Source organism: Beta vulgaris, chromosome 6 (genome assembly GCF_026745355.1).
Source record: "Beta vulgaris subsp. vulgaris cultivar EL10 chromosome 6, EL10.2, whole genome shotgun sequence".
NCBI lineage: Eukaryota > Viridiplantae > Streptophyta > Magnoliopsida > Caryophyllales > Amaranthaceae > Beta > Beta vulgaris.
Genome location: NC_079207.1, coordinates 71,172,261 through 71,185,754, shown reverse-complemented (window position 1 = coordinate 71,185,754; position 13,494 = coordinate 71,172,261). Strand labels below are relative to the sequence as shown.

At 32.0% G+C, this 13,494-nt stretch overlaps 1 protein-coding gene across 2 annotated transcripts; it reads left to right on the top strand.

The window, feature by feature from the left end:
• The first annotated feature begins 976 nt into the window (after window positions 1–976).
• On the top strand, window positions 977–3,252 carry LOC104897949 (homeobox-leucine zipper protein ATHB-13). 2 transcript variants are annotated; one of them, XM_010684928.4, is made up of 4 exons: window positions 990–1,092; window positions 1,253–1,508; window positions 1,864–2,300; window positions 2,756–3,252. In XM_010684928.4, the coding sequence occupies exons 2-4, from the start codon at window positions 1,376–1,378 to the stop codon at window positions 3,128–3,130; spliced, it is 945 nt and encodes a 314-aa protein (XP_010683230.2). In that variant the 5' UTR covers window positions 990–1,092; window positions 1,253–1,375; the 3' UTR covers window positions 3,131–3,252. The 2 variants fall into 2 exon arrangements, with proteins under 2 accessions (XP_010683229.2, XP_010683230.2); XM_010684927.4 differs by having other exon boundaries at window positions 977–1,508.
• Window positions 3,253–13,494: the final 10,242 nt, after the last annotated feature.

The following is a 13,494-nucleotide window of genomic DNA, read 5'->3' as shown; positions in this document are numbered from 1 at the left end:
CTTCAAATTCTTCTCAGTATAGGAATAAGAAAAATAACATTTGGTCATGTAATGAAAATTGTAATGGACTCGTGAGTTGTGACTATACCATCTACTGATCTACATATACAGTTATATTGAAAGGTTGTTCGTTGTGCTTGAAGTCTATAGAGATATTTTTTCAGGTACATGAATCATCTGGGTCTATCCATTCTTAAAGTTTAGCTCAAGTCCAAAGCCTAAAGACAATTAGAGAGCCGCCTAGTACCCTTAAAGCTCGATCCTTAGTGTCCGTCATTGTAGATTGACAAGGGTATCAAAGTATCAACAATCCCAACTCCCAAGAACCTATTGCGACATATATCCTTCGTTTCGAATTACTGGCAACAAATTGAGCTTTATACTATTAAGACATTCTCTTTTGACCTGTAGGATGATTTATATGTAAGGTTAAAAATATAGTCATGCGTGATCTCTTGTTATATTTATCTCAATAGTTAAAAGATATCAATGGTTAAAAATTAAAATTATGCATTACGATAGTAAGAGACGTGAAAATCCTATTATTGCAAGTAAATTGAAATAGATCAGAGGTGATATTATTGTGCCAGATCTTCAGTAAAAATGTATCCAGCAACTAATTACTATTAAACAGATTAGGTATCACCGAAACAATATCAAGTTTTTCCACATCTGAATCCTAATAACTAATAACACCATGATATTACCTAAAATAGATAGATTTAGATCCGTACAATATAATATTGCAGGGACATGACAGTATAATAATTTTATGATCTAGCAGTAATAATTTCAGTTAAAACTAAATTTGCCTATAATACAGTTGACATATTTTTCACAGGATCAAGACATTCTGCTTGAAATCTACCCAAAATACCAACTCACACTTTGTAAAAAATTGCAAGATTAATGTTAGCATATTCCCACTATGTTACACAAAAAAAAAACCATATCAAATATAAAAAGGATTATTCTACTATGAAGCACCATAAAGTGATCACCTTTTCTCCCTCTTCACACTCTCTCTCTCTCTCTTCTCTTCTCTCTCTCTCCTCCAAACCAAACAAAGCTCATCTTAAGAGAGCTAGTAAGGTATATAAATCATCCATCATAACAAACAGTGTACTATCTTATTGTATAGTCTCCATATTTATTCCTAATCTTCCAAAAATAGAATAAATACACATAATATTATACACCAAAGTTAGTTTTTTATGTTTTTCTTTTGCTGTGTTTTACTCCATTTCTGTAGCTTCTACCTTGTCTAAAATGATAGTATGATGAAGATGAAGATGAATGATATCGCATAAAAGTGCACCTAGGCCTAGCACAATTCAGTTGCGCGCGCGCAGTTTTAAGATCATTAGCGCGGGTCATGAGTACTACTTGTACTGGGATGGCTTTCTTTCCTGCCAATTTTATGCTTCAAACTCCTACTGATAATGATAATCATCCTCCTCCTTCTCTCTCCTCGATCCTTCCTTCTTGCACTACTCAAGATTTTCATGGTAAATTCTCTATCTGATCTTTTTAGAATCTGATCTATGTAGCACAGACACTTTTATATATAGCTGTTACGTACTGATGATAGAGTATTAAACTATTCTTGGGACTTCAACCATCAGCTTGAGGTTAAATATTCTACTTAGCAATGAGGAGGTGGATGAGATTTGAATACGCGACCTTTATGTCACGCTGGCTCCGATATCATGTCAAAAGGATCAACTCAACTAAAAGCTTAAGCTGATGGTTGGAGTCTCAGGAATTGTTTGATACTCTATCACATACATTATATTTTGCAAACGATGGAATATAATATGAAGAGTTCGAGTAACATAGATTGTGTTTTTTTTGTGTGTGTAGTGGGTACAGGAGGAATGGCACCTATGTTAGGGAAGAGATCCATGTCATTTTCAGGGATTGATATGTGTGAAGAATTAAATGGGAATCATCATAATAATCATCATAATAATAATAATGGAGGAGATGAAGATTTATCAGATGATGGATCACAATTAGGAGGAGGTGGGGAGAAAAAGAGAAGATTAAATATGGAACAAGTGAAAACCCTAGAGAAGAATTTTGAATTGGGTAATAAACTTGAGCCTGAAAGAAAAATGCAACTTGCTAAAGCACTTGGTTTACAACCTAGACAAATTGCAATTTGGTTTCAAAATAGGAGAGCAAGGTGGAAGACTAAGCAATTAGAGAAAGATTATGATATTCTTAAGAGACAATTTGATGCTCTTAAAGCTGATAATGATACTCTTCAAGCTCAAAATCACAAACTTCAAGCAGAGGTAAAAAAAAAGTTTTTTAGTTTTTTATTTGTCAACTTTGTTAATTACTTCTTCCATAACAGAATGAATGCAACAATTGGATATTATTTGTGAGGTATAAAATATTCAATTGTTGTATTGTTTCTGTTACGAGAGGAATTATATGAATTTAATTTTGACTTTTAAGAAAGTGTTCAGATTTTGGGAAACTAATAATTTTTGCTTTTCAACATGATGCTTTGATAAAGAGCATCATCATTCCTTTGTCAACTTTTTTTCATATTGGTTACCTTTTGGGATAATGTTGATTGATTGATTGATTGATTGATCATGTTTTTCTTGTAAGAAAATTATGAAAAGAAAAAGACACTTTTTTGATCATGTCTTTTTACTAGTGTTCTTTCTTTTTCAAATGATCTACATTACCAATTATGCTCATTTAATTCATAATTGTATCTTATCTTTTTTGGATGTAGATAATGGCACTGAAAAATAGAGAACCAACAGAGTCAATCAACTTGAATAAAGAGACAGAAGGGTCATGCAGCAATAGAAGTGAAAATAGTTCTGATATAAAGTTGGATATCTCAAGGACTCCAACAACAACTGAAAGCCCATTATTGGATCTCTCAGCCCATCCAACAACCACCGCCTCCGCCGCCACCACCGTCACGGGAAAAACACTCTTCCCACCATCATCTATGAGGCCCAATGGGCCACCTGTGGCCCAATTACTATTCCAAAGCCCACAACCACCATCAGTCAAAGAAGAAACATTCACTAGCATGTTCTGTGGCATAGATGATCAAACTGGGTTTTGGCCTTGGCTTGAGCAACATAATTTTAATTGAATGTCTTTTTTTATTTATATTTTTTTACTTGGAAATTTTTCCCCCTTTTGTTTGGGAGCAAATATTTTGGTTTATGATCTCATAAGCAATTAAGTTACTAAATTTGACATAGTAGTTCCAAATTTCTCTTCTTATTTTTTTTTCTCATGTTAAATGGCTATTCTTATTTTTGGTGTATAAAGTCCAAAATATCAAGTTGGGTTAAGGGGTATTTACTCTTCCTTTTTTTTTTTTCACTTTAGATTTTTCAGAAGAAAGCAATAAAGGGGTATATGATTCTGAACCATTCATAGTTTAAGAAGGGTTTTATTTTCTAATTCAAATTGAAAAAGAAAAAAACTCTGATATTTCTTAAGTATGTGTTTACATTCCCCTAAAAAAATATTTGTTTAGATATATCTTATATGCAACGCCGACACATCATCAGTTGATGGTGTGTCGTGGGTTAGTGAAAACTAAAAATGGGATTTCTGATGGATTACCAATTTGAATTAGTAAGGTTGTAATAGAGTTACTATTAATGCATCTATGAATTACCTAATATCACAATAGGAAGCTTTTGAGCATGCACATTGTTTGGGTTTTTGAGTTTTTCAATATTATACGATCCTGTGTTTCTTCAGATTCTACACGTTATATCCTCATTTTTTTTAAAACTCCATACAATACCCTTAAACTTATACTTCCTCCTTTTTTCTAATTGCACCATTTCCTCTTTGTTTTCACGTTCGTCGTAACGTTTCTTTGAACGTTAATATCTCTAATTACGTATAAGTAAAAATTATAAAAATATAATACTTATTTGGAATCGTTGTATTGAGGCAAATGAAACAAGACCCCTACTTAACTATGTTTTTTCTCATATAATCATGCGAGTTAGAATTAAAATGGTGCAATTAAAAAAACAAATAATGTATTTTTAATACATAACTAATTGTTGGACTCGGACAATTTCTCAAGCTATATGTTTATGTTAAATTTCAATATTCAAGACACCTGTTTTTTTTCATTAAACCTTTTATTTATACTTCGGTTGTGCTTTTTTCCTCTTGGCTGTTGGTCGGCGAAGTAAGGACAAATAAATTGAATTGCCAATATGTTGGACATTGAATTAGAATAAGTTCATATGCTCGAATTGATAATTGTGAGAATTGGAAAGATGAATTGACGCACGCCATTGCTAATATTGAGCTCTCCTATCTCAATGGCTTCATGGTTCATCTTTTTCATATAAACATTCTAATTAAGAAGCAAGTTATACATATTGCTTAACTTTGGGGGTTATATTTTGCCAATGAAAGTTAAGGTTGGTAATTGGAAATTCACTTTATATGTAAGTGGTTGGTTAACATAACTTTATAAAGAGATTGCATGTTAATAGTGACGTGACACGTGTAATTAAGCGTTTGAGAGGATGTAATATATGACAGCTTGTAATTATTTCCTACTAATTTTTATATGAACGCGATGCGTGTAAAAATACGTAGAACATTAATTTTTTTTAGGGAATGTAGAAAATTAAATTAATTGTTAATTATATCGAGTAAATTAGAGATATGTGAATTGTTGATGGTTTTCCTTTTGTAATGTCTTTTTTTTATTTTTTAAATTAATTAGATAATTTTTTTTAATTAAATAAAGTAGTTAGAATAGAGATGTAATGAGGGTAAAATGGGATTTCTAATATTTTGGTGTCCTATTCCTACCCCTCTTTCCATATAGAATAGAGATGAGTTGCATAGTTTAACTCTTGAAGAAAATATTTATAAGTTAAATTAATTCCACTAAATTACAATAGATAAACGAAATTAATGATGCATAGCTATAAAAAAAAAAATTAAGTTTAACAATACTGTATGAAATTATAAAAAGATTGGGTATAACATAAAAAACGAAGAAATAAAATGGTTGTTGATACACCCTAAGTTCAATGTTTTTGCTTTAATGCAGATTAGAGCTTTAGTGATGAATGATGCAGGTCTTGAAGAAGTGAGAAAGGTTGAAATGATAAAAGAATTCAACCCAATTAATAGGATAACTTAGTGCAATTTAGCTCAATTAGAATTATCCACTAAATAAATTATTCAATATTAAAGAAGCATAAGTTGTCTTCTCCCATTTTCAGTATGTTCTCGTCAACTTACAAACATGAATACATAAAGTTCAAATAAGTTCTTTATAAAAATAAAAAAGTTCAAGTAAGATCCAATAGATTATTATTTTAAGGAGTTTCAATAAGCTCAAATAGATTCTAATACCTTTTACAATAAAGCTCAATAAGTTAAAATAAATAAATTTTAAATAAGTTTTAAAATTCAGATAATTGCAGGGAAATTAAGGTAAAAAAGACGTAGCTCCCTAGTGACCATGGTTTTAGAAACTAAGATCTCGTCTTGGGTGTAACATTTTACACAATACGTAATCTCACGCGTACACAATGACACAAACTCCAAAAAAAAATCCATAGAATTATACAAATAATGACATAAATCTAATGTCATTTTGTCATTTTTTTCATTTCATATGTGTTTTTTACACAAAAGAAGCGGTGGTTAATGAAATGTCATATAACATGTTGTAATAGTTACGTCTAAAAAAATTTATCATCTCTTTCCATTTCCTTCCCTTCATATAATACTCCATTATATAATCTGTCTTTTGTAGCATCTACATCTATACTAGATTTTTATAATCTCTTAACCTTCATTCTACAGTCGTAATTTACTAGTAAGTAAGAAATTATATTTGATTTGGGACTTGTTTGCTAAAACTAGCGTTTTTAATAGCTATTATTTGCAGTAGATATCACTTCATCAATCAATTCTAGCTCATAACAATTTTTTTAGAATGAAAATGATGAGCTTATAAATCTTTAATTCCTTGAACCAAAATTGCATTAACTTTTATCTTTATTATATATGAGAACTATTAAGCACTTTGATTTTCACCCTTTTTTTTACCAATATATCTCTAAATAGAGAAGAAAAATATAACACCTATCAATTTATTAATTCCTAAATTAAGATAAAATATGGGAGAACTGATATAACAGACTATACAACAGTTATCACTCACTGTTAGAGTAGTATATATTAGAAAAATAACTACTCTATTCGTCTCATAATATAGTGTTTGTTTCTTTTATACACGGTCTCCAAGACGTAACTTTGACCTTTAATATCTTCAATTCCGTATTAATAAAAAATATAAAAAGTTGATATTATGAAACTACACATTGAGACGAATCTAACAAGATCCCACATGAATATGTTTTTTTATATATACAAATGAGAATATTCGGTCAAAGATTTTAAAGTTTGACCCACCAAAAATGAAGTATACACTATATTGTGAGACTGAGGGCCTGTTTTCTTTGGCATAAAACAGCTGAACTGAACTGAACTTATTGGAGCTGAACTGAACTGAATAATAACTTTTGTTAAATAATAATAATAATAATTGATGATAATAATGATAACTCATAATAATTATTTTATATTATTTGTGTTAATATATTAATACTTGAGGATGATATATAATAACAATAATATCTAGGAAGTAAATTAATATTACTATTTTAATAATTAGTTTAATAATATAAAAATATTTAGTAATAAAAATAATAATTGGGTTGGACCGCGAAAATTATATCATAAACCGTCTTGACGCGATTTGATTGGTTTATGAGCTAAAAAAGTGGGTTTATTTGTGCTTTGACCTAAACCATGTTCCTTCTAATAATAATAGTAATAATAATGAGTAAAGCTATAATAAACAAAATAATATATAGCAACAGTAATAATAATAATAATACTTAATAGTAATGATATATATTTAAATAATAATGATAATAATAATAATAATAATAATAATAATAATAAGAGTAATTAGTAAATAAATTATACAAACATAATAATAATATTTAACAAAATGGTTATAAAAGAATGGATTGTTGAACTGAACTAACTGAATGATGAACTGAATTAAACTGAAAATAAGTTGGGGAGAACAGGTCTTAAAAGATAAATTAAAGCAGTAATACGCAGCTCATGTCACTAAATAAAACTTCAATTTCAATGCATTGCGTATTGCCGTATTGGTCGAGATCAGAAACTTGTGGTCAAATGTCTAGCCTTTATATAGAGTTGTTACTTTTAAATACGGATTGGAAAAATAATAATTTCACTTATCTTTTGAATTGGCCGAACTTTTTGAAGGATAGAAAAAAGTTGGTATTGATTCAAAAATTGATGATTGCATCAATCACTGCATGTTTTCTCATCAATATTTTTTTTTTTTTTTTTTACTCGATCTACTTAATTCTTCAGTAGCAACTTCTCTCTCTAAACAAAACCCTCTGCCTTCTCTCTACACCACAAACAATTTATAACCCTAGAACTCGCCGGAGATCCGGCGCCGCGCTGGGCTCCGGCGGATCTCCGGCGAGTTCGATTTTTTTGCTCATTTTGGTTTTGTTTGTTTTCGACGCGTTTTACATCTTCCTTCAATCGGGTTTTCAGGGTTTTCGACCCTTTATTTCACCGCCTTTTCCATCTTCTTTTCCTGGTTGTTCGCGGTGTCGGCTTTCTTCGCCGGCCTTTTTCGTTCGTCGGTGCGTCCCCGTCGCCATTTCGCACCACCACTTTTCGTTTAGTCGGTCGCCCCAGTCCTTAGTCGTTCCCCCCCGTCTGTGCGTTTTCCCCCTTCCCTGTTTTCGTTCGTTGGTCGTCCAGTCCTTAGGCGTTCCTCGAATCTGTGCGGTTCCTCCCTCTCCCCCTGTCCGGTGAATTTCCACTTCCCGGTTCCCCCTGTTTGTGGTCTGTTGCTTCTGCCCACCCACGATTTTGGCTCGGCTCAGTGGTTCTTAAATCCAGCTTCTTTGGTCGAGGTCTTTAGGTTTTCCCCTCCCCGAACCCCCTTTTACGAAGGTTTAGTCTAAGTTCCCCTTCCCCGTCCCCCTGGTTAGGTTTAGGTGTGGTCGAGTATCCCTTCCCCGTCCCCCGCTAGTGTTAGTTGGAGTCAGTGTCTTTAGTATGCCAAGGAAGTCGTTGGTGCAAGTTCTTGACGGTTTGGTTTGCCGGAGCTCTATGTGTCGGTTGGCAGTTTATGTTTTCTTTATTTTTCTGTTGGTATGTGTCAGCTCTGTTGTTTGTCGATCTTCTGGTTTCGGGATTGTCACTTTGGATCTTAGGATCCGTCAATGGGGCGTAGTTCATCAAAAGAACTCGCCCCAATTTCTCGTGATGACCTCATGTGTCATCACACCTAAAAAACGCATCTTGTGGGAGGCCCCCCAACTTGTTTTGGGGCACGTCAAGACCTCCACCTCATTTTTCGGGTTTCAGTGTAATGTGACTGATTTTCGAAGACCCTCGCAGCAGGGTCCGAAGTCACTCTCGAAAGTGACTTCTTTGTTCAGCGAATCAGGAAAATCCCAGGAGGCTCATCAAGGACCTTGGGATTTCGTGCCTAGTGGACAGGATCTACTAGCAGTTGTACGACAATCTCTATCTATGAAGATCGTCAGAGTTGCGTCTTTCAACAGATTTTCAATCACATCCATCTTCACTCCCCATCGCACAAGACAAAAGTTATTCGGCCTGGACTTTTTCTAGTTAATGTTTATGTTACTTTGTTTTTGCGCGTTATGCTAGTTTTTCATACTGTCTGTTGTTTCTTCTTTCTGTTTAGTTTGGTTGTATTATTGCCATTAGGTTGTACTCCCAATTTTCATTAATGCAAATTTCCTTGATGTCAAAAAAAAAAAAAATATTTTTTTTATGAGCTCATGTAGTCCTTCCTCATTTTCTTTTAACTTGTAATATTTTGACTTTTATATTGTTTATGTGCTTACTTGAACATCAAACTTAGACTTAAGACAAAATACAAATTTCAGCTACAAAATATTGTTAGATTCATCTTCATATATATATAAAATTTCAATTTTTATAATTTTCACATTATTAGAAATATTAATTATCAAAATTATACGTGTATTAACAAGCGTAAAAGTCAAACGTTACAAGTATGAAAAACGGATGAAGTAAATACTTTCATTAACACAGGAGAATGAATGAGTTCTACTTGGAGTAAGTGAATGAAATACTCGTCCAATGTCAGTTCATGTTTGTTTTCTACACATTAGATGTACTCCTGCATTTAAGCAAGATTATCTAGAGATAAAACTTTAATTTTGAAATTACATATCAAGATAAATCTAACACAATCACATACAAATATATTTTGTTGCATATATATATTACATGAGAAATGAGAATGCTTCTTACATGAGACATGAGAATGAATCTCAACCACACAATTGGATTAGAGTTACAATAATTTTTCATTAAAGTTATAATACCCGAGTTTAGATCCAGTAGAGTTAGTAAATAACTCTACCATGCACGTAGAGTTTAACAAATCATAGGCATTGATTTTAAAATCAATGGTTTATATATTCTTTCCCAAAACTCGCCCTCTATTTTCCCCAAAAATCCTCCCCTCCTTATCTCTTTCCATAAAATATGAGTCGTTGATTTTAAAATACTCCCTCCGTTTCCTAAAGATCTTCCCACTTACTGTTCCTACAGATACCAAGGAAAATCAAGTTGTGTGGGGCATGGTGTGAGTAAAGTATGAGAGAGAAAGGGGTTAAGATAAATAAACAAATAAAAAGGGTTAGAGTAGGAGAGAGAAAGGGAGTAAAATTGAATTAATAATGTAATGGTGGATCATATGATAGTGACATGAGAGGGTAAATAGGAAAATTTGTTTTGCCAAATAAGGAATAAAGCAAAAGATGGAAGATCTTTTGGAAACACCTTTAAACGGAAAGAGGGAAGATCTTTAGGAAACAGAGGGAGTATAAGGTTAGGATTCAACTCCACTATGTAAAGTTTTCATCAAACTCCACCGAATCCGAACCCATAATACCTCCTTAAAAAATTTTGAACCCAAAAAAAATTTTTTTTTTGAAATTGTTTTTCTAATATTCATTTTTTGGAGTTACATCACTTTTTCATTAGAGTTTCATCACTTATTCATAAGAGTTATATCGCGTAAAATTCATTCTCTTTTCTCATATAAGTATGCATTCTCATATGAACTCACTTATATATATATATATATATATATACCCCTTCGGCACCACCGGGGCTTCGCTCCATAATTGATGAAGATCTCAGAGGGGTTTCCTTCCCTCGTCTTCTGCCACCTTAGTTTTTTTTTGTTTTGGTTTGTTGTGTTTTAGTTTAGTTTCTTGTTAGTTTTTTGGTTTATTTTCGGTATGTCAGTACCTCATTTGGAGCAAAAAAAAACAAATATATATATATCAAAATTGATGGTTAAATTTTCTCCATTAATATGAAATATTTCAAGTAGGAATATCCGATAAGATCTTAGGAACAATGCAATATTTTTTATAAATATAAATAAAATTAAAGAGAGAGTGGCAATATTTTCTTACAAAAAATCGAGTATCAAGCACACATACCGATGAGGGAAAAAGACAAGGAGAAGGATGGGGCAAAATCAGGGGGAAAGAAAACAGACGGAGAGTGGGAAATGGTCGCTTTCGTGAAGGGGACGTTAGCAGTCTTTATTTTGACAAAGAAATGTTCTTGTTTTTTCTTTCATATTTGGTGTATAATGTAGTAGTAATATACTAATATGTCAATTTGGTGTATAATGTACTTAATAGTTTTAGATTCTTCATCTTAAAAAAAATTGGTTAGATTTATACGGTAAAAGATTTTAATAGTAAAATAATAGAAGTTTAACCGATTAAAATATACACGGAATTCTATCGAGTTCGTTCCTAGCTAATTTTAGTATGAAACCGATTAAGCTTTGCTGAACAATAGAAAATGTGATAGTTTTTTAAGAATTTAGTTCGTTTCAATTGCTTAAATGTTGTAATTTTAATATAGAAGCTTTACAAAAATTACTTGAAAATATCTCATTACTTCAAATTCGATTTAAAAAGATAAAAAATAAATAAATGAAGATTTTTCTAATTGGGGTACTTAATTCAAATCATTGCTGGAATTCCTGTTCTTTGGGGTATGGTGATGTCAAGGATTTCTCATATGGCCCTACTGTCATCCACCGTATTCAAGTAGAGGAATCTTGTCATCCAACAAAGTCTTGGAGGAGGAAGAGATGAGGGCTCAAATCTTTTGATGTGGAAGAAATCAAGCCATGCTATGAATTTATATTAATCGAATGGGCCATACTTGGTTTGGATATACATATTGATTGATGGTAGGGGATATATTTTAATTTTATTTTGAATAAAACCATTTTTCTCATGGTATGATTGCAATTCAAAGTTTCAATGTAGTGAACTATGACCAAGTTTATTACATAGTGCAAGTTTTTAATGAAGGAGATAATCTTGTGGTGATTAATGCATGCTGTTAGAAATATTTGAAAATTTTCTTGGGAAATCCGTAATATTATTAGTGATATTGTTTCTAATCTCTGCTATTTTGATGATTTCCAGGTTCAGTACTGTTATCGGGAAGCAAACAAGGTTGCCGACCTCATGCCTGTCGTGGTAACTCTTTCTTGGATCTTCAGTATTGTTACCCTCTTTTTGATGTTGATTTCTCTCTGTTCATTCGAAAGGATGTTTTAGGTTAATTGGCCTCCTGATTGAGGGGTTTTCCTAAGTTTATTCTCCTTATCAAAAAAAAAATATATATAGTGCAAGTTTTTAATCATATCGATGAGGTCTATGAGGATCAAGATTACATATAGATAAAGTAATGAAAGTGAACTAATTGCTCATAAACATATTTAATTTGAACTTTATCTGAATTTATTAAATTTTCATCTAAGCTTAATTAACTTTCCTTTTTGACAGGATCTTAAAAGAAGGCAAAATTAGTTTCAACATCACCGACTATATATGGTTTGGGACTTTGGGTATAGTCAAAACCATGACTTTAGACAGGTCTAACCCACATCATGAACTATGAGCTTGCGTGCAAGAAATGACATAAATGACACTAGAAGTAAAACATATATATATATATATATATATATATATATATATATATATATATATAATATTATGTCTTTTAATTTCTGTTTTTTTTTTCTGCTCAAACCCCATATTTTTTTTTTTTTGAGGGGAACCCCATATTATTTATATTAATGATATATATCATCAAATGTGAAATAAAATACTTAATAGATTATGTCATTTCCTCTATGTCATTTATTACACCCAAACTTATAGCTCATGATGTGGGCTACCCACAGGCCACAAGCTCATAGTTCATGTTGTTCGCCGCATCTGCTTAAGTTCATATTATCTATTCAATAGAAACACTCACAATGTTCGTTATCATCTGCACTCTATTGCAAATATACTAAGCAACATTGTTACAGTGCACCGTACCATATCTTAATTCAGAAGCAACAAAACGTACCTAATTAAATTCAAAAACTTTAAAACAATTTCTATAACTATTAGGTAGAATAATCTGTCTTCAGCACACAAGTAACAAAATAGATTTAAGATGTTCCATTGATGCAAGATCATTCCCCAAATATTAGGGCGCGTATATCAAGTAAATCATCAATACTCCTAGATGATAAGGTACCGATTAAAATAGTACTTTCTCTGTTTCATATTACTTGATACACTTTTCAATTCACGAACTCCTAAACAATTTTTGGAGAAGAGAGAGGTATAGAGGAAAAAGAGGAGGGACGGGGACCCATGTGAGAGGAGATTGTTTATTGCCCAAAAAAGAAGCGTAGCCAGTAATGCGAAACTTCCCATAATGAAAAGTGTAGTGAGTATTATGAAACAGAGGAAGTAGAATTTAAGCATTAGTTAATTTGATCTAAAACATGGGATCACGTGAACAAAAGTAGTGATTAATTAGCTTCTTAGAAGGAACATGGATGGAACATTTTTGCATTATATTTTGGCTGTTCATTTAGATGCAACATCTTATATAATTAGTATATAGTATTAGTTTTGATCACTACAACAACTACCAGGTAGTGGAGAATTAAGTAATTGAACAAAAAATTAAATCTAGATGCCCTATAAGTGGCCACGTGCTAAGTGGTTTAAATGGAATTAACCAGTTATATAATGAAGATTATAGTGGATTTTGTTGGAGATATTGTAATACTCTATGAAACAAATCATGGCATGTTTGGGGGATCATTGGAATTATAATATGAGTAATCGCATGTGGCGGGCACCTGGGTAATATTTGCAAGAACATGGAAGCTCCACAAAGTACTATTCGTTTTTAACAAAAGAAAAAGGTACTATTATCTCCTTTTATATATTTTTTTTTGGGTGTTTTCCTTCTATATATGCAAAATGTAGTTCTTAC

Bases quoted from the DNA above. Each gene is read 5' to 3' on its own strand.
- LOC104897949 (XM_010684927.4), top strand. From the start codon at position 1,376: ATGAGTACTACTTGTACTGGGATGGCTTTCTTTCCTGCCAATTTTATG. The intron at 1,509-1,863 runs GTAAATTCTCTA...TTGTGTGTGTAG, and splicing joins CACTACTCAAGATTTTCATG to TGGGTACAGGAGGAATGGCA. The intron at 2,301-2,755 runs GTAAAAAAAAAG...TTTTGGATGTAG, and splicing joins ATCACAAACTTCAAGCAGAG to ATAATGGCACTGAAAAATAG.